Source organism: Typopeltis vanoorti, chromosome 3 (assembly GCF_054136105.1).
Source record: "Typopeltis vanoorti isolate ZY-2024b chromosome 3, IOZ_Tvanoo_1.0, whole genome shotgun sequence".
Taxonomy (NCBI): Eukaryota; Metazoa; Arthropoda; class Arachnida; order Uropygi; family Thelyphonidae; genus Typopeltis; species Typopeltis vanoorti.
In genome coordinates, this window is record NC_143551.1 from 175,000,239 (window position 1) to 175,022,756 (window position 22,518).

General features: G+C 37.3%; 1 protein-coding gene across 1 annotated transcript in view; it reads left to right on the forward strand.

The window, feature by feature from the left end:
• The window catches only part of LOC150108756 (pikachurin-like), a 172,548-nt gene that overhangs the window by 116,520 nt on the left and 33,510 nt on the right, over positions 1–22,518 (forward strand). The window contains exons 4-8 of the mRNA XM_090390518.1: positions 732–927; positions 13,424–13,568; positions 13,970–14,153; positions 18,294–18,419; positions 19,536–19,773. Coding sequence (XP_090246644.1) covers positions 732–927; positions 13,424–13,568; positions 13,970–14,153; positions 18,294–18,419; positions 19,536–19,773 — 889 coding nt within the window. The remainder of the gene's footprint in view (positions 1–731; positions 928–13,423; positions 13,569–13,969; positions 14,154–18,293; positions 18,420–19,535; positions 19,774–22,518) is intronic.

Sequence of the window (22,518 nt, forward strand, 5' to 3'; positions counted from 1 at the left end):
TCCCTGTGAAACAATTTTCATACTCTACTCGAATGTTTAAAAATATATTCATAATAAAAATTTATAAAAACAGCCGAAGACTTTTTTTATCTCGCATAGGGAAAGTTAAAAACAGTCTGCCCCCCCCCCCCAGTGAGAAATAATCTGCCTTGAAATAAATGGAAAACAACAGAAACTGCAATTAATTAATAAAGTACACCGAAATGGAATTAGTGTTTAATAAATCAAACCTAAATTATAAAAATTGAGCATCGTAATTAAGTTTAAAGAACTTTACCTGAAGGCAACACATCCATTTAAGTCTTACGGAAGTTTATAACAGCTAAGTTTTAATTTCTTTTTAAAACTCAATTGCTTAAGACCTCAGTTCAGCATTTATTTCATTATGAAACGCAGAAAAAGAAATGCAAAAAATTAAAATTGGAAAAATCATTAGCCACCCACTGCACTAATATACTACAGGCTTACAACCATTCGTGGATGGGAGTGTCACGTGAAAACAAAAATATAACAATCTGCGCTGTAATTTAAAATTTCTGCTAACTGCAGGTTCCACTCCTTTTGCACTTCCAAGTTCGACTAACTAAATCAGAATGCTCTAAAACTGAAAAGATTGAAACACGACCGAATTCTTCTCTTCCAACATGTCATTCCTGTACTAAGTCTTAATCTTATTAGAGTACTTTTGTGGACAGTTAAGAAATAACTCGAAATCGTAACGCTTCTTACAGCTCTGAAGGTTCCGCGATTTCTCGGAGAATCCTACCTCTGCTTTCCTATTTTAAAAGACGCCCAACAGTCGATGAGACTCGAACTGGATTTCAGACCCGAAACTTTCGAGGGGATTCTGTTGTACAGTGGGGAGAAGAATGATCTGCAGGGCGACTACACGGCTGTTATACTCAATGGAGGATTTCTCGAAATGAGGTAAGTGTGTACAACCCACAGACGTTCTGTTTTATTCTTTCGATTATAAAATTGCTCGCCGAAGTGCAAAAAGAACTGCCGCTGGAGTTTAAGATCCTTTCGAAGAATTAGGCAGCTCCAATTCTCTCTAATGTGAGATCGGTTAATTAAAATTCCGTCTGTAGTTTCACCAGTATGGCTTATTAATGAATTTTAATGCTATTTCAATAATATGTCAAACGATGGGATTTCACAACTTGTATTGCAAAGATGAGATCTGAAAGGAAGCTTTCACAGCTGCTTTTGAGCAAGAATAAGATGATCTCGATGACATCACAATGAATTATGTAACGGGATAATTGAGAAAGGCACATTTGATAAATTAATGTTTACAACTGACACGAGGTCTGTTAGGTATTCCAACAAACTCATTTCCATCTTGTACGCATGTTTTTCGTTCATTCTAGCAATTTTGTACTGCAACCGGATTTTTCTCTAATGAGATCTGAGGATACCAAATGAACTCTCCTCGTGTAGCTTTCGTTTTCATAAATCAAATTACGGTGGGTTTCTTAGCCTATCGTATGCGTGCGTTTCGCTCATCTTATGTTGTAGTTTATTAGTTCCTAACTCCAGGCTTTCATTAGCTCTATTTTGTTGTTATGCAAAGCCCGGCAACAGGCTAATGTGCGCGTTGTCCATCTTCGTTATACAAAGTCATTATGACATGTTTACTCATTATGGTAATGAATAAAAGTGGGACATCGGAGTGCTGATCTCTGCTGCAGACGGAAGCGATTAGAACGATTGTTCTTACATCGCTCTGTTACTCGGAAAAAACATTAACTTAATAAATAGCTTTTTTTCCCGGAAAATGATGTCACCTGTCATTTTGAAAACGAAGTAAGAATGACACGTGCCCATATACTCCATTGACGGTTAGGAAATTAAATTTTATACACAGTTTATTTGTTTTTTTTTAATATATATTCGTCTTCTTATACAACAAACGCTGGTTTTGTCTTTGAACTACTCATTATTCCTTTTTTGTTGTTGTTTTGTTACCCTTTTCAGTGGGGTAAAACTCTGCTACAACGAGACCGCTTTTCATTACAAAAAGCCCCGATAAAGGTTCTTCGAGTCCTAAATAGGATTTTAACCCAGGTCTTTCCAACTAAACGCGTCATCGTAACCGACTGAGCTCTGGTGAATGCGTGTGTGTGTGCTTCCGATATTGACATGGCTTTTAATAATACAGAAATAAATAATTTATGTCATTTAAAATTGCATTTTAGCTTCGCCATCATTCAATGTTTCCCCATACAGATACTGTCGGTTAGATTTTATGGATTTCCAATAGTTATCTTAATTTCATTTAATTAATGCTAATTTCATTATTATGTACAATATAACTTAAGTTGATTTCCATAGTCCAGTGTGTTACCATCCTGTTCTCTGAAACAGCGTGACAAATGCTAGATTTGGACTCTACAGTTAACACAGCATACAATTCATCTAAATTCTGCTCAGCCAATGGCAACGTCTATAAACTTCAACCTTTTCGTGTGTAAGAGACTGTGATTTATGAAAAATCTCTGTCTTCTCAGGTACAATCTTTCCACACTCACAAATCCTGACGTTCATTTATCAAAATGTGATGTTCGGGTGCTTCTTCTTATAAATCAGTAGACATTCGACGCGTTTTCTCCTTACATTTTTAAATCCCTCTATTATCGTGTCCTCTCTTTTTATCCGCTGTCAGATTTGCTCAATTGCAGCATATTAAATGAGGTTTAACGTTATCAAGACAGATGTATTACAGGACAGTAAAAAAGTTTTATATATTAATACAGAATTCATTCAACTTCGACAAGAACACCGTAATTATATTGATATACGACGATAACAGCTACGAGAATTAGAGATAATGGCTATTAATCATACTGCGGACGAGGTCTGGTGTTGGCGACAGATGGTATCGCATCTCCCGATCATTAAAGTCTTAAAACAAATTAAAATAATAGGAACTGTCTCAAGTTTTGAATGGAACTTTAGTAGGCTTTGACTAACGACAATGCACGTAACATACTCATTCGTTGTCATAAGTTTCTTAGACACTTTTTTTTCTATTCTCTAAAAATAGATAAATATTCGGGTGATGAAAATTAGTTAGAGCATCATTCTTCGAGTAAAATTTGAAAAAAAAAGAAGTTTAGTTTGTATTTTTTTAAAAATAACCGACATTATTGTTTGTTTTCTTTGTCTATATGTCAAGCTGTCGTAATAAATGGCATGGACAGAGCAAGCTGTTGTATTTTATTAAGCAAATCAATAAAAATAAAAAGAATCGTTTTTAATTTTAAGCTTATAAAGCAAACTGATAAAATAAAATTTCGTTTTTAAATTTACGTGAGTTTGTCTATTTTTGTAAGTATTGTTACGAAAACGTTTGTTCGGCAGCCGAGATGCATGTGAATACTGCGCATGTCCATTCTCAAATGAGAAAACAATAAACTCATACGGTTGATTGTCGAGGTGGTAGAATACGTCATAACGAATATAAAGGGAAAATAAAAGAGGGTTTTCCAAATTTATCGTTATGCTGATACAAGTTGCGAAGTGGGTCCAAGGCAATATCTAACTGTCTGTCTTTCTTATCTTATCTTTTCTTTTCAAAAATCTTTCATTTTCTCAAATGATGCTTGGCATGTGGCCGTTCGTAATGTGTCCTCGGAGGTCATGGGATCAGCGGCGGGATTCGCAAGCCAACTCTTTAAAGCGAGACGTTCACAGTGGTTAGAGAGAGTTCGTAGGACTGTCACCTCCCGCTTCTTTAGTCTCAATGATAAGAAGTTTAGTGATGGGATTGCTAGTAATACAGCGTCGGTCATAAGCGTTTGCTATTAAGCCTACGAAGCAACAATATCGTTATCCTGAAAAAAAATATAAAAATAAAAAATAGTACGATTCTTTTGGTTCGCGATTTAACAGTATCGCGAAATCTGATGTTTTTTTCACATCCTTTTGCATTTTTATCTCTGATTCGTCTATTCACCTTCCCATTTGATTGCAGGGTGGCGTCCTCGTTTTTATCCGGGCAGCGTAGAATGTTTTGTCTCACACACACTCTTAAATAGGAAAATGCATCTGTTCCATTAACCACTCGAGGCTGACGGATTTGTGTGGAGTTTCTTACCTTTTACGAAGAAACTAAGTAGGGGAGGGGGTTTGTTCGACACGATGTGTTTTATGACTCATCGTGTCGAACTACGAAGGTAATGTAAACTTTAATAAATAGAAACGAAATTCCTTAAAGGCTCCTTAATAATTTTGTAGCGTAACTTCCAAATCTGAAAATAAAAACAGAATCGAAAGATGTTCTTTGAAATTGGAACAGTACGATGACAGACATTAAAACTGGTATTCTTACGTATCGAATCAAAACTCAGGAGAATTTTATTTAAATCAAAGAATGGCAACTCATTCCACTGTTGTTGTATATTTCAGAGGGATATCAAAGTAGTTTATCCTTTTAATATTTAATTCAAATGCAGTATACTCTTGCAACTCTAAAATAGCACGAGAGATGATTCCGGTGCGTTCATCCACCAGCGTCTTTTACTAACGTGGCCATTTCATTTAAAACAGCGAAATATAACCCGTGATTTGCGTGATTGTAGATTGCAACACGTGGTTATCAGAACTTATAAAAGGCATAAAAAGACAAGGCAACGTTGTGATAAATACGCGAGCGTCGCTTTTGGTTCATTCATAAAAACAAACAAACAACAACAAAAAAAAAAAGGCTTCAAGAATTTTTTTTTTAATTCTTACAATCAAGCCCTCTAAACTCAAAGGGCTATCATGGTCGTGCAGAGTATGTTTTGACAAACACCCATACCGAGATTCGAACCAACAATCCAATGGTTAAAGAGAGGGCCGGGATTGCTGTGAAAGATTTAAACTTTCTTAATAAATAGAGACGAAATGTGGACGAAGTCAGTGGAAAATCAAGTGACTGGAAAACATTAATTGTCAAACAAACTGAATTTTTTCTTTTTTTTTTTTTTTTTAAAAAAAACCCAATTAACCAAACATATAATTATAATCCCAGACTAACTTTGCACCATACCTCCAATGAACACCGCACACCATGTGGAAGGACACTGTCTACCAATATTCAATTGTACGGACACCCCTATTATTTGAAGTTATGGACCATTCCAGGTTTTTTAATTATATAAAACCGGTGTACAAATAGCAGGAAGCGGTATTTCATCGCAGCAGTTGAATATTGGTGGGATGACAACACGACGTGAACTCGGTGACTTCGAGAGAGGCGTCATCGTGGGCTGTCACATTGGTGGAATATCCATACGTGCCATTGCCGCTCAACTGGAGCATCCTAAATCAACGGTTGACGATGTGATCAACAAATGGAGACGTTCTGGCATCACTAGTGCAGGAAAAGGACGGCCGCCGAAAATGACTGACAGGGACAGGAGGTGTTAAAATGGGTGTGCACGCAAAACTGTTATAATCGGCACAGACCATCCGTGATGAGTTCCAGAGCGCCAGTAACACCATGGTGAGGAGTAATGCTGTACGAAAAAGAACTCTATTTACTGGGTTTCATTCACGGAAGAGCAGCGGCACACAAGCCGAACATCACAACAACGAACAAGGTGGCTTTCTGGTCTGGTTTAAAGAGCGTGTGAACTGAACAATTGACCAGTGGGAAACGGTAATTTGGAGCGATGAATCAAGGTTCAACTGTTTCCAGTCTGATGTTAGCGTGAGGGTGTGGAGGCAGCCTGGTGAACGCTGCCTCCACAGTGCGTTGTACCCACAGTAAAGTTTGACAGTGGAGGAGTAGTGGTGTGTGTGTGGGGGGGGGGGCATTCAGCTGGTTTGGAGTGAGACCACCGGTCGTTGTCCGTGGTTCCACGAAGGCAGCTCAGCTCAGTTCCTTGATATTCTGGATAATCAGGTGCTGCCTACACTGTGGAGTTTTCATGGAAAGGACCCCCGTTACTATCAAGAAAACAATGCTCCATGCCGCAAAGCTGCAACTGTTATGGAATAGTGTGAAGAGATGGGTGTTAAACGACTGCCTGCGCAGAGTCTCGACCCCATCGAACACCCGTGGAACGAATTGGAGCGGCGATTGAGGTCCAGAGTAGCACGTCCTCGATCTGTCGCTTAACTCAGTGTTGCTTTGATGGAGGAATGGAGACAAATTCCACCTGATGTCTGCCGTACTTTGATGGAAAGCCTCCATCAAAGGGTGCAGGAGGTGATCAAAGCCAAAGCTGGACATACCCGATATTAGGCTTCGCCTGCTCTTATCAATTGTAAATTGCTAAAATGCCTGGACAATTATTAGTAGATGGTGTATATTACACTGCTAGACTATTGAGTGATCAGAGATTGGTTCCCTGCGTTTAACTCTTTGGAGACTAACATCATAAGGTTTGCTAAATGTGATTACTTTTTTATAAACCAAAATGAGTCCCTCAGCGAATGTTTTCCATTCTCGTTAAACACTTGTCAATGAGCATTCTCCGTTGTCTGTAAACACAGTGAAAAAACGGCATTAATTGTAATAAGAACTTAATGATCTCTATATCTTAAGCGTACAGCATCTCGGAAAACAATTCTAGTCTCGACTCCGTAGCGCAGTAGTAGGTTGTGACGATGCTCTTTGTTCGGAGAACCGACTACCAAGACTAAGTGCTTTTCAACTAAAGGCGAATTAACTAGTCTGATACAGAAATCGGATGAATTCTTTCGCCTCCAATCCTGCAAAACATACAAATCGGTCAAGGAACACACGCAGTTTATAGGCATTACATACTCACCTCGCCTCACCACTTTAGCTGCTTTTACATAATCTCAACTAAGGTTTTACCCGCTTAATATCCACTGCATGCACACATCTACTGGAAACTACATGACTCCAATTGATATCCACTACATTTTAAGTGGAGGCGTATTTATATATAATTTAACGCGTCTTATATTGGAACAGTTTTTACCAAGTTGCTACAAAATTCATCCAACTATTTATGATTTTTTAAAGAAACAAACGTTACACACCTGTATAAGAGCAAAATCATATTTACCATTTATTCTGAATTAATAGAATTTAAACACGGAGATAATATTATCCCCCTGTTTAAATCATGTCTCATTTAAATTATTATAATTCTTACCGCAGGCTGAAAATAACTACTTGCAGCGAATAAGTCGCTTTCCTAATTATCTACGCTGTCGTACGGTAGGTCGGAAGCACTTAAACATCTCGTTTCGATGGCGTAGAGAATTTAGCCTGGAAGGTCACGGCTGGGAAAATAATAAAAAATAATAATAATACTTTGGATCTACGGCCTACGTATACAATCGTCAGTGGTCCGTGAAATAAGAGAGTATACAAAAACCAAAATGACGTACAATAAACCAAAGAAAACTATGAATCCAGCGCGCTTGAAATGAGTTCACATCCTCCCGGTGTCTTATTTCGGGAGTAACCGAAAAAAAAAAAAAGGCTGGCATTTACTTTATAACTTTTTCATCCCACTTTCTTTCAAACGCCTTATCTAAGAGAAAGCAGAATAAGATCACCAGATTGTCAGTTAAAAAATAAATAACTCCCGTCAGGTGTCTTCTTGAAAACTTTTGTTGGTGTTGTTACAAATTAAACAGCTCCTAAGAGTGGATTTCCAAATCAACGGATTCGTTTTTTCTCCTTTGAACAAAATAAAGGGCTTTTTGATAAATTCGGATGCACGGGATTGAAACAAAATTTTTGTGTCGCTTCTACTTTTAAGGAACGTAAAACCCTGTCAAAGAAATATTTGTCTTTAAACAGATAAAGATGCTTTCTTGTGTTTTAGATGGTCGATGATTTTTATTGCCTGGTGTGAAAACACCGCCCTGACATTTTTGATGACTGAAATGGTTTGCGAAAAAAAGAATCGTTTGGTCTGTAAAACAAGGTTTGTTGATGATCGAACTTCAGCTCACCCACGTGTGCAATATTTTGACAACCTTTCATTTATGGATTTGCATAATGTATATTACGATTGAGCCTCTGTAGCTCAGTCAGTATAGACTGAGGAACGTTCCCTTGGGTCGGAAAGACCTGGGTTCGATTCCCTTCAGTGACGTGATAAACCTTTATCTGGTTTCTTTCGACGAAAGGTGAGTCAGCCGGTATCATACGAAAGTAGGGTTTTCACCCTGAAACTCGGGTTTTTCGTATCCCCCAGAACAAGTAAATCGGCCCGTGAACACACGCTTCTACAGACATAGAGCAACTCCAGGAATAAGGCGTAACCAACCTATTCCGTAGGATTTCGGTTCCGAATGCGTACACGGTAAAATGTCTACGCGTGAGCGTAAATTAGGAGAGGAATTAGGATAGGATAGGATGTTATGATTAATTTTAGTACGGTGCCACTACAGTTGCCTATATATTGGCAATATAGTACAATATTGGGAAAAAGTGGTAGGGACAGAGAATTAAAATAACACATTCCTGGACTTTTTTTCTTTGTTTGTTATTCCGGTTTCTTAGTTTATGTTCCTTAACTTACCAGTTATCGTTTTAATTGAAGCTGTTCTTTAGATCAGGGTTCCCGATCTCTTAAAAGACTCAACTAGACCTCCAGTTCTTGCAGATGCACCCAATGTCCATGGCTGAATTTCGCTGAATATTTTTGCAGGTCGGTTTTTCTGTTTGTAGGATGAAAAAATCAGAGGGATCCAGCAGGGATTGCTTAATGAGATGATGAGCTCACATCGGGCGATGAACTCGTTCGTTTGCCACCTAATGACACTCGCTCGTGTATTCTTCTGCGGGGCTGTCTGATTTGTTGCGGCGAAAAATCTTACCGCCCTCCATATAAGACCAGCTAACACATTTTCAATTGAAAATTTCAATGTTACATTATACGTAGAAAGAATTTGAATCCAGGTCTTTCCAGTGAATTATACTTGCCAAGAACTTAAGTAATGTTTAATCCTTCATCCGGGTGTAAGCAAACAAAGTAAGGGCGTGAAGTATCTTCACGACTAAGCTACTTGCGTACAGAGACCGATGCGTTTACATCATTTGCTTTATTATTTATGCATTAATTCGACCCTGATATCATCCGGGGTCTGGCTCCTACTGAATGAGTCTTCAATAAAGATCGAAATCAGTAATGATCTTTCCCATAATGCATAGCATTATACACATCGAAAAAATGTGTCCTTTACATTATGGGACACTACTCGCTTGGATAGAGCATAAAAACAAGAATATAATTTCTTGGCAAGTATATTTTACTTTTTAACCAAGTATATTAAAAACCTTTCAATTCGTCTTAGTGTGCTATAAAGAGATTCCGATGGAATCTCTTTATAGCACACTCGAAAAAAAAAAGAGGTAAAATGAGAGGCACATTTTAATGGATTCGCACAAGCAAAAATGAATTCACTGGAAGATAAAACGTTTTTCATCCTAGAAACTGCGACGTCTTGCTGTCAATCAATCGACAAATTGTTGATAAAAGGTCCTAATAAGAGAGAGAGAGAGGAAACTTATCTTCTTTGTTTTTTTCCAAGCTTCAGCCTTGATCAACAAGAACATAAAGCATTCATAATATTCCCTAATACGGGATTTAAATCCACAATAAATACGAACAGCATGCAAAACAGACCATCTTAGATATTATCCTAATGACGTCTAAAACTTCTACTCAGTCGCGAAGTAGATTACGCTAATTCACGTAAACACGTGATGAAGCGGAATATATTTCTTTCCTTTCATTAAACTACTTGAGTGATCTTTCCTGGAAACTCTTTTAAGAAGTTAGTTTGGGAAATAACACTCGAATGTTGTTTGATATTTTAAGCAGTTTCTTTCCTCCCACTAATATCACTCATTCAACGCAATTCCTAACTCGATTTCGTACTGTAATTGTAAGGAGTCTGTGCGTAATACAGTCTGTACCCACGTGACTGAGCTTTGGAAGATTCATATCGCAATTTTTTTCTTAACATCATTCAACGTTAATACGGAAGGTCCCAAGTTGTTCCTTTATCACCTGTAAAATGTAACGTTGGCTCGTTCTGTTTATCTGCTCGTTCTATCAACGAGATGAAGAAGATATTTTTATGTTATGAACAACTCAACGATATGTTTTTTCTTTTTCTCTCTCTCTTAACAGGAAAAATTCTGCGGGCATCCCAAGGCACCTCTCATACCATTTGTAACTTGAGAGCTTCCAACGCCTCTGCTGCTGACTCTCGGCGTGTCACGTGATAAGTTATAAAGTGAGATTAGTGCCTCATAGCCGTGTCGCCTTCTTAAGGCTCTTCTTTGTATAAACCAAACTTGTACTTTAGATAATACTTCTGTATCCTTTTGTTGGTGGCGGATCTTAAAAGATGGCTGTAATTAAAATTCTGAATAGGCGGTGGAGTACATCGTTGTGCTTCTCAGCTGAAACTTGACACTTATTGTCACGCGGCATAAGCGACTTTTAAGAGCCATCGTCTTCCACCTTCCGTTTTATCTTCTGGCTTCCGGAAGAAGATTGCTGTTAAATAAATGGACTCAAATTGCCTCGTCTTTTAGAGCAACCAGAAGTCAAAATGACAGGAAATGTGTTTCTCAGTGGAAGACAAACCGGAAGAGGTTGAAGGAAGTTTTTCATCTTCGTCGGAATTAAATTCAGCATCGTTGAAAGTGTTCTGAAGAAAATTATTTTAAATGCGTATGTTTATCCTAGTTAACAAAACTGAACGTTTGGTATAGTGGTTCCCAATTGTTTTCTTCTCTGGTGTTCCCCTACTTAACTCTCATGCCACATCCTTTTAATAATTATACATTTTAATAGTTAAAATTAATCATTAATAATTACGAGTAACATTACAGTTAAATAAATTGACACGTGTTTATTTAACATTTTGTGTGTATGTGTGTGTGTGTGTGTGTGTGTGTATTATATCAACAGACAAACTAGAGATCTCAACACCTGTAACACGACAGTCCCGTGGGGGGGGGGGGGCAACTGCTTAGTGAAAAGAAAGGAATTTCTAATGTCTTTCTTGAACCGTCGCGGATTATACTCCGTGGTCTACACGCAATTGGGATGGAAAGGATGCTGTTTCAAAACGTAGAGAAAATGATGAAGGATGATAATAAAAACTAGTTCGCGAGGGGTGTTGAACGATCTATGGATGTTCACTAGCAGCTGCCCGTGTTCTTGCATTCGGGAAATGAAGGAAGGGTCGCGTTCAGTTTCAGCCGCCCATCGACTGTGGAAATAGAAAACAAAACAACCAAAATACTTTGATGATGAATTGTAGCAATCATGAAATCTCAGTATATAAAGACTTCCACACTTAGTTCTTCCTTATTACCAATCACTAAACTTATTTAAGAGCAATAAACTTAATTTGTCGTCTTTATCTTTTTTTAATTGAACAACCCAGAATAAACCAATTAATCGAATGAAATAAAAGTTTTCCTTTTTCCGAGAGCAAGTTTCGAAATTAACTGAAAGTGGAGGAATGGGATACTCGCAGGTCAGTGGAACCGGGTCCGGGTGAAATGGCTGCGAGAATGCAATCGAAGGGTTTTGAAAGAGACGTTACGATAGGATGCCATGCTGTCTCTTCGGCAATTGTTCACAAGTTGGATGATCTCAGGTTAGTGATACCATACCGAGATGGAAGCACAGGGAGTCAAATGCAAGTGCTACCCGCAATGGACGACTCACCGGACTTGACCGTAAGGTGCTACGAAGGATAACATGGAAAATCCGCCATTCGTCGGCAGACACGTTGAATTGGAATTTCCAGGCATCGACTGGAACACGAAGCTGCACCAAAACATTCGGAACCGAAGTTCAGAGCATGGGTTTCTATAGCAGGACAGCAATATGCCAGCCCGTATTACCAGAACCAACATGCAGCGCCGTCTTCAGTGGTGCAAAGAGTGTGTACAGTGGAACGTGAAAGCTGTGTTACGGAGCGACGAATCACCGTACACCCTCTTCCGATCAGATGGACAGATGCGAGTGTGGCGGATGTCCGGTAACAGAGTGCATAACCCCAGCTATGATTTTTGTAGGCGGCGGTGTGAAGGTATGGTCGTGTTTTCCCTGCGACCTCTGTTTGCGGTGCCACAAACATTGAATCCCGAGAGGAACCTGAACATCCTCGACAACGAAATGCTTCCTACTTTGTGGCGTTTCTACAAAACTGTTTCTTTTCGCAACACGATGCACTGTCGTAAGGCTGCTGCTGAAACTGCGTGGTTTGTGGACATAAACGTCACCACATTTGACTGCCCTCCACAGATCTCAACCCTATTGAACATCTGTGGGATGAACTGAAGCTTCGGGTGAGGTCGAGGAACGTCCGTCCCCCCAAACAGTCCAGGACCTTATTGCGGGCCCACAGGAAGAATAATCCAAAACTCCCATCGATCGCTGTCGTAAGCTTGTGGAAGGCACCCGTCGTGTTGTGGCAGCAATTCTACGAGGAGGTCCTATTAAGGTAGGCGCCGTGTCTGTTTGTTCCTCGCACTACGGTGTCCGTTGACTTCTTTCCAAGCAGTGCACGTTCTGTTGACTTTCTATTCTTGTTTTGCACTTATTTCCACGGCCATAAATGAGTCGTAATTGGTAGCGCAAGATCCTCCATTATTGAGAAAGAGCTCTCTATGTAAGGAAAGTAATAAGAAGTGGTCTCTAATATTACTTAGTTAAAATTTTTCTCCAGTTTTCCAGACCGTGATATTTTAGGACAACTTTATTTTATCTTTTAATTTCGAAAAAAATTAACTCCCTGAACATGGCTGTATAAATTTTACAATTGTTCGCAATCCCATTTGTATGAAGTGGACCTCTGTTGGGATGCGCCTCTGCAAAAGTATCAATAATTGGTTTTCGTACCTTTATTTCGACGTGGTGAATATTTTTAAATTATTAGTGCTTAGTTGACCAGCGTGATTTTTATATTATACTGTGAATTATTGGTTTCGAAGTTTATTTTTTATTTTTATTTTGAAGTAAATAATGGGAGTTCTAGGAAACATTCCGTGGCATTGTTGAAAATATTTCGATTTCATAGCATTAAATATAAAAACTGCTTACCCTGCTAAGTAACAAAGTTACTATTTAAACAAATTATTTGCTTTAATGAATATTTGCTTCAATATCCCAACCTGGATAACTTTGATGAATATAAACAGATTAAATAGCATCCACATTAATACTTTTACTCATTATTTTATGATTATATGGTATGTAATAATATATAATAGGAAATAAAATAAAACATTTTACATATTATAAACTAATGCGTCTGCTTAGTTTAAAACTTAGTTTTGATTTCTTTTCAATTCTCGTTGACTCCTAATTTCTTTACACCCAAATCTCTTATTTCTGTAATAAATAATAATCTATTTCTTTATCATTCCTTAAACCATCTGTGCCTTTTTCTTAATCTTCTTTGATAGATTTGATTGCGGTACAGGAGAAGGAATCCTGCGCAGCGACCAGCCGGTCTCCTTGCATTCCTGGAATAAAGCTCTCGTTCACAGAGATGGTTGGAATTCCTGGATGAAACTGAACAACGGCCAGCAGATACAAGGAAGGTCGCAGGTGATCAACGCGTTGGATTTCCAGTGACTGTCATATTAAAATTCACTCGCTATTTATTTCATACTGTATTACCGAGATTCTACTATCATGTTGATAGTAAATATCATGTCATAGATGCGACGCATGCTTACGTTTCAAATAATCTAAAATATTTAGGATTGGTATAATGCAGAACCATTACATGTTTTATTCCCTTTCTTGCACATTTTAAATATAAAAACTTCATTTTCGGCAGTTTCTTTATATAATATTAATAATTAATGATCGCTGTCATAATCATACCATCGTTCAATAGCCGAAATGCTTCAGTTTCAAATAAATTTAACTTCGAAGCACATTTAGTTTCATTAATCAAACATTTGTAGTGTTCCCCCCAATCATTTGTGTTTGTCGTTGTCTAGGGTGCATATTCCAGGATTACCTTTCGATTGCCATTTTATCTCGGAGGATCCCCTAATATCAGTCTTGTGAAAAATCGTACACAGAGCAAAATTGGTTTCAAAGGGTGTGTACGCCATCTTCAGGTTAACGGCAAAATCTACAACTTCGGTCTTCGTGGAGATGCGATAGATGGGCTTGATATTGGTGATTATTAAACTTTTGTTATTCCTCCCGAATGATTTTTAAATAGAGTGGAAATCTAGTTACATGTTTTAATGGCTCATTTATGATTAACCCAAAACAATGTCTGATCTTCCTCTCATTATTTGCAATAATCGGAGGAAGATCGACCAGCGCTAATTATATTAATGTAGTCTACATTAAGTTTAGTTGCACTGTTTAAACTATTAATAAAATAGCTTAAATGTTCATAAATAACATTAATTTTGATGTCATTTAATCTACAATAGATCCATTTTAATTTGGTTATAATTAAAAAAACCGGGAAATTAATAGTGATGTCACGCTATTAGTGATGACATTAATATTAAACACTGGAGATAAAGCAAAATAAAAAATATTAAAATGTTTATGGACGTTTAGTTTATCGGCCGATAAACCTATGATATATTATACTTGAACATTATATAAATGAGAAGTCGTTTTGTCAGGAATCCATGCTATCGCATTGTTGATAATATTATAATGGTAGTAATAGTTAGAGCTCACTTAAATTATTTAAGTGAGCTCTAAGGAATACTTTCCTTGAATTTTTTATTAAATTTTGTTTCTCAACAAAATCGCCTTTGTGGTTCTTCCAACTTTCAGACAGTTTCACGAATTCATCTCATGACAGAACCGAAGCTAGTTCCAGTACTCACTGCTACGTAAGCTGGACTGTGTTAGTCGAAATTGTGATCGAAGCAACAAGTACCGTGAGACGAGCATATTACTAGCTGTGAGTTTTCCAACATACACCAATAATCTCATAAACATCAAAAACACGAAAGGTTATTAGCAAACCCATAATCCATTTTGTAGAGTGGGTGATCTAAGGATTTGTTTGTTATTTTTATCACTTGCATATATTTTTACATATATCCGGAAACCCTGTTCTAGAGACCAAACATGGGACTTTTTTCTCGTCGCTTCAGGCTTCCAATTAAAGGGGCGATAGTCTCACACTGCCCCGCTTCTTGAAATTCATCTCCCACCTGAAAGGAATCACAAACATCAATGCCCAAGGCGGGATGCGAACTCGAAGCCTGTTGATTGGAGAGCCGGTGCGCTAACCACTCGGCCAACCAGGCTGGCATTAAAATATAATCATCTTAATATAATGGACGTTTAGTTTTATCTCAGTCATCTTTTTTAAATGAAAATATTTACGAACGGGTTTTGCTGTCCCATTTGCCCTGTGGGACAAAACATTAGCAGCCAACTTTCAGAACTTCTTCACTGGGATTTCTTATTATGGTAGATGCGTCCATGATGTCACATGATATATTGGTAACGAGAATGTCACACTAAAACTATTTTGTTTTTTTGAACACCATCAGACGCAGATTACAATCCACTACCGAATATGAGAAAGCACAATCCATCAATTTTTAAAATTGACCCTAACGGATGAGGTCATTACATAAATACAAAAGTATGCAACAAACTTATTTTTTCTATCGTTTGTACTGTATGACTCTTCGGTCATATTAATACAATTTATTAATGTGTACAAATAATCGTAGTTAGCCACTTCCTTAAACCAAGAAATCCCATGTCTTAAAGATATCTTCTGCTTCGGTAATATGCACAACAGCTAAGACTGTGCTATCCATTCTGTCCAAAATCGTGTGTTCCTTCATTTCAACGTAACGTATCGAAAATGTGCAGTCTTAAAATTTATTAGCAAAAGAATGGACTGGAATTCAACTCAACTCCGTTTGTCACATCATGGTTGAATCTCAACCACGGATTGGCAACGGAATAAAGCGCTCATTTGGCTGCATAGAAATTACAATAAAGAAATGAATATTCTTTTCATTTTGGGAAACTCGTATTCGAGATTGTTGAAAATCAGTCAAACTTACAACAATAAATATACGCAGTATACACACGTGTTTTTTTTTTTTTCAAAGAACAGGTTAAACAATTACCAGCATACCACTGGTTACATGCCACAAAATTAAAGCATATCCCCGAAGTAGAGAGAGAGTTACTGATTTTTAAGAAAATGGAAGCAAATTACTTGCTCGTAATCTCTGGCCATTACGCGAATGAACACCCCTCTTCCCCCCCTATAACTCGCCTAATAAATAACATTAATTACTTCCGCTTACTCTCAAACCCCCAAATAACATCGTGACCTCTCATAATCTACACGATACTCTCGTAATTAGATTTCACTGTCTGTAATCTGATGACGAAATTATCGAAACGGTCAGTACACCGTCGTTCAGCTAACACGTAGCTGGCAGCTGGTTATGATTTTTTTAGTTTTGATCTTTTTTTTTAAATTCGTAGGTTTTTTTCTTATGTTTTATTCCATCTGTTTTCTATTGCGATGTGTATTCATTGGTTATTCAGTTTTCCACATTATCTCCCATCTCATACTATTATTAAGTTCAACGCTAACTAGTCGAACCCTCAGTAGCTCCGTCGGTATAGACGACGCCCCTTCGTCGGAAAGACCTGGGTTCGATTCCCGTCAGTGACGTGAGGAACTTAATCTGGTCTCTCTTTCGACTAACGGTAAGTTAGCAGGTCTCATACGGAGGTAGGGGGTTTTTCGTCCCCAGAACAGGCAAACTGACCCCGTGAACACACGTGGATTACATTCATGAATACGTCCCAGCCATATGTCAGTCCCGAGCCCGGATAAAATTAGGAGGGTTGGGAAAGCAATGGTGACCTACTCTGTAAAAATCTCACCAGTAATACTTTGTGGGCAATGCATAAGAAGTCACCTACGGACGGGAAACGGAAATTGAAAGGGAAATCAGATGAGATCACTAAGTAATCAAAAACAATACTCAAATCCTTGAGGTAGCTAATTTCAAAGTTAAATAAGTATGACAATCGTTTTTATCTTTAAAAATATATTCAGGTACATTGTTGACCAGTATTCTCTTTAAAATAAAATTTAGAATAAACAATCAGCCTTACAGGTTGGTTATACGAGGTCAACGTCATTTCCGCTCAGCTTTCATGCTACGCATTATTATAAATTAATTGGAACTAAATGAAATTATATTCCAGAAATTGGTTTAGTTTATTTACTCGAGTGTAGTGTTCGACAGAGTAATGAATAAATGCATTTAGCAGCTAAATGCAACGCTAATGGATGAATAAAATCACTCAAAACTGTCAGCAAACGTATTCTTGAAAAAAAAAAAAGTCCAAAAATAAAAAAAGAAAAAAATCAAGTTTAATTGCCTGAAAGTAAAACTTTAGATAATGAAGACTCTTGAAGAATAGTTGAAAGGATAACAGTTATTAGATGCATTTTATGGCAGGTAATACCAAGTATAAGAGCAAATAAAATCAAGATAAAGGAATCTATTATGCAATAACCTCTTCTGGCTGCAAGTGAGTGTCCAATGACATCAGAACCACTTATAATGCGGTTTCTAATACTTTAGATTGAAGGTAAGTACCAGAGGCATGTTGAAGTGGACGGGAACATCAGATCGAAGGCCAAGAGCATCTGTGGTCGATTAAAACCAGAACACAGTGCTCTGGAAGCACACGAGGCTCCATTGAGAGTAGAGGTCAGGAGGTAGATGGTGTCAACCTAATAGTCTTCATAAATTAAATCGACAGGCTTCGTCTGTGAATTTAATTTATGCAGGTTGAAGGTTCAGTCATTACAGATGAAAGTGCAGCTGCTGTATTTCCTCGGGTCAAATTCTTTTTAGTAATAGTGAAGTCGATTAACCGACAATATGCCGCAGCAAGTTTATATGTTAACAGATTTCGATTTGCACGAAATACTTCTTAAGGACTTATTTCTGGTTAAGGTGAAAGTTATCATTTTAATCGATGAAGGGATGAAATTATAAAGTAGATACTTTTTAAGAGAAAGAATATAAAAGAACGAAAATTTTAAAATACTGCAGTACCCTTTTTTATTATTATTTTGCTTTTTTAATATTAATTCATTCATATTATAGCAAGAAAAACTTCTGTGAAATAAATAATCTTATCATAAAAAATGCATTTAAAAATGCCACCCCCCCTTCTTTATCTATCTATCTATCTATCTATTTGTTATCGAAACAGAGCTAAATACATTTTAATTTGGTAACCAACGATGTCATTTCTTATTATTTCTTCTTCTTGTTGCAGAGGAATGCAGCTCCGACATCTGCAATACCATCACTTGCGACAATGGAGGACAGTGCATCACTACGGGACCTGGTAGGGGTGCTTGTTTGTGTCCTCTGGGATTCGGAGGAGAAAAATGCCAAAACGGTACGTAAAAATCGATTTTCGATCGCTATTATTTTTAAGTAAAGGTTGTAGATCGGTCAAATCGGCATTTAGAGGAAACTTATCAACGATCAGATGGAATTCTGGTATTCACACGCTATTCTACCAACTGAACTTCAGATGGTAGAATGGAAAAAATGAGTGGAGTCTTACTGAAAGGCAGATTAAAGGTTGATAGCCTGTAGTATACCAGGTAGGCTAATGCCTAGATATTCAGGAAATCCTGCTCTAGAAACGGAACTTTTTCAAGCCGCTTCAGGCTCCAGTAAACAGGTTGGCAGTAAAAATTTAAAGATTTTTCCAAATCATTCAATTTGAAACTTAAAAGTTTCGTGTTTTGTCACTATCGTAGATTCCGGGATCATCTAACAACTTTTGACTCATCTCGGAGCCAAAATGCCAAGAATAGCATCTGAAACACTACAAGAAATCGGCTCACCTCCTGTCAAGGGCGCAAAGTATACGTAATTTTGTATCTGGAAGTGAGTTAACCAGTTTCATACGGAGAGGAAAGGGCTTTTTTTCCCTCTCGAAAACTTGAGATTTTCATTTCTCTAAGCAAGAAGACCGGACAGAGCTACACGTGCAGTTAACAGACATTACGCAGTTGCTGCTGGCGCAATCCCAAATAGCGAAAGCTTTCACTCCTGTTAAAGAGACATTCAGTTTCTGCTGCGTGCAATTTTTTCAGATATGTTCATATGCATTTTCGCACATGCGAAGAAGGCGTTGATATTACACGTATAGTTTTTCTCTCGCTCTCCCTCAAGTTCCTCTAAACCTATCAAAACAAATGCGAACTATCTAATATCCATTTAAATTAACCAACTTCAAATTCGACTTGATAATATTTTCTTTGCGTGACTCACCCTTCTGCATTTTCTTATTTCTATCTCCTGAATGTGTGTCAAATAAATGCATTTCACCTTTTTAATCTGAAACTCATCAAAATTATTCATATTTGGGATACGCACGAGAACTAGTGCTTTTAGAACTGTAAAACATGCGCTTTTACTGATATTTTTCATGTTAAAATGTTTCTTTTCAAATATATCTTATTACTTCTTATATTTTTTTTTTTTTCCCTTTTCGATTTAGCTATCGACATTGTCGTTCCTTCCTTCAATGGCTCCTCCTTTCTTCAGTTTCCAGGCATGGCTAGTTCGAGCCTTTCTTACACGGAAGTCGTAATGATATTTAAGCCCCTCTCCCCCGAGGGCCTTCTTCTCTACAATGGCTGCAAAAATAACGCCAGCGGAGATTTTTTCACTATAAACCTGATTCACGGACACGTGGAAGTGCGTTTCGATCTTGGATCAGGGACTACAGTTCTCAGGTGTATATTTAAATCATTCATTGACTTGTATTCATTCAACTTGTCTGAATTTGCAGTCGAGGTTAATTAAAATATTAACCTCGACTGCAAACTTTTACCACTTAACCACTTTTATACTGAATAATGTTTGTGATTGACACTCGAGTCATCCGTTTTGGACTAAAAAGCGCAAGCCGATTAGTACGGTTGTTGTTTAATAAGTATTCCGAGTGTTATACATTTATTTGTAGAATTATCAATTCTGAACTTTCTTTAGAAGCGTTTTAATAAAACTGTTCTTCATCGTGAATGCTAATAGAATGAACTTTGAAAGCAAAAACACCCTAACTTGATATCAACGTTTTGTTGTGCGCAAGACAGGCGATTTAATCTGTAGCCTTTAATTAATTTTGATTTCATTTACATCTTCTGTCTCCAAGTTTTAACTGTGGATTTACGGAGATCTTTTATTGGGGAACCTTCGATTTCTTAAGTTTGTTTAAGAAATCTTAAGTTTGTTTGTTTGTACAATCACAAAAAAAATCCGATCTTAAAATGTTCTTTAAAAATGAACTACGGACGTCAGTAACAGGAAACATAATTAAAATAATAATTTTGTTTCTTCATTTATCTCTTTGTATTTGCTGGAAAGAATTAACGATAAAAGCATTGCTAATGCATACGTTACTTCTTTCAGAATAACGTATTCTAGCATTTTCTTTTACTTCCTTTTGTGATTCGTTTAAATGTAACGTTCTCTAAAACTTTTTGAATTCTGTGTTCTGTAGAACGTCTGAGAGAAAGTTAAGAAGGTGCTTTCAGGAGTTGATCGAGGTGGGAAAGATTGTGAATTTGCTGATTTAACCTAACGATTAGTTTTGTAGATAGTAAGTCTATTGATGATAATTTTTCTGTATTTATTCGTTATTTGAGACAAGCCTCATAAATTCAAGGAGCTATGCAAGCTTCTTCAGAGCCGACTTTTATAAGCATCCGTGCCCATGGTGGGATTCAAGTCCACAACCTGCTGGTTGGAGAGCGAGTCGAGTATGCAATCCATTCAGTCAAACCAGGTCGGCTTATAAATTTCTCTAATAATGATATTTACCTGCTGTCCCATAATGTGCGTTTTCCTTGCCACTTGATAAAGTTACCCCAGCTAAGTTTCCTCATGAAAAAGAAAAACAAACAAAAAACTGCGGAGTCTTGTGTTTGGAAGTTGGCAATTAAAGTCCATTTTTTTTCCAAACTGTTATGATACCAACTTGAGTTTTTTTTTTTTTTTTGGGAGGGGGAGAAGAAAAAAACCAAGGCCTCATATCCTGTGGTCAGCGTAGTACCCTTCTTGGTCAGAAATTCCTGCACAGTGAAAGCCGAATGAGCGGAAGCATTGTCATGGTAGAGAAAGGTAGAGAAATCCAGCATGCACTTCAGATGTTACTTGCTAAACCAATCAGTGTTCTATTTCTTCTCATTGTTCTACTCCAAAAGCAAGTTTTAACACTTCAAAATTTTGTGGCAGTTTTCCCGAATGTGAAACAAAACTTAAACACTCCTAATTATCGTACGTTATATTTCATTGAAAACATGTTGGTTAAATCACCTGAATTCGAGATTTTCCAATAACCAACAGTACCTTGGCACTCCTAATTAGTACTAATCCTAACCCTTCGAAACTTCATTAGTGTGGGATGACCGTGCTGCATTGCTACGCTCAGATGAAGATTTGCTTTTAATAACATTTGAAGAAATACAACAAAGTGGCTTCCAAATAAACAGACTCCACTTTATTTTGCCTTACGCACGAATTAGACTAATTAAATAGCTCATTTGAACTTATTTTAAAAATTCAAGTAATTTTATGCCCTTCTACGATGTTTAAAAGTCAAAGCACATCAATGAAAAAAGAATGAAGAGATGTTTAAGTTAAGGGATATTACATCCCATATCGTTTCTTAGAATGAAGACATGTTTTAATGTGTTAAGTTCTATACATTAATGCAATAAAGTCCGTTTATCTAAAGAGGCAGGTGAAAAGTTAATTCTTAAATCGTTTAAGTTCTCACTTGTAATATTCATTAACATTCATGAGTGGGACACAATGCGAGTAGCAATTCTCATTTTAATCCAACCGTACAGGTTTGAAAACTGCTTATCGCAGGAAAGAAATAACGGAGAAAGTTTCATGATTTTAACATAAATATTTATCTGTTTTTCAAAGAAGTTTTAGAAATTTCCTCTCGTCTCTATGAAATGCAAGGAAAGAGAATAAAGGTGTTATTAAGGTAGCGCGTAATCATTTATTAAGAAAAATTATTCTTGAGTTTGTAAGATCAAATGACAAAAGTTTTTACGCGTAGAGTAATAAGATTAGACAGTGAATTATGTATGAGTGTGACACACCCCTACAGCTCCCAGAAACATTAATGAAATCACCGGTATGTCTAAGCGCGGGATCAGCAACCTCGGATATGTCATTTAATTAATTTTTTCGTCTCGTAACCTTCCAAATAAAAATCTCTCTCTCTCTCTCTCTCTCTCTCTCTTTCACACACACACACACACACACACACACACACACACACACACACACACACACACACACACACACACACACACACACACACACACACACACACACACACACACACACACACACACACACAATAAAACTGATATTGCCTTAATAATGAGTGCACCAATATTTCTTCATGTCTGAATTCTTCATACAGTTGCACAAGACGTTCCGATAAATTTAAAGCCTAT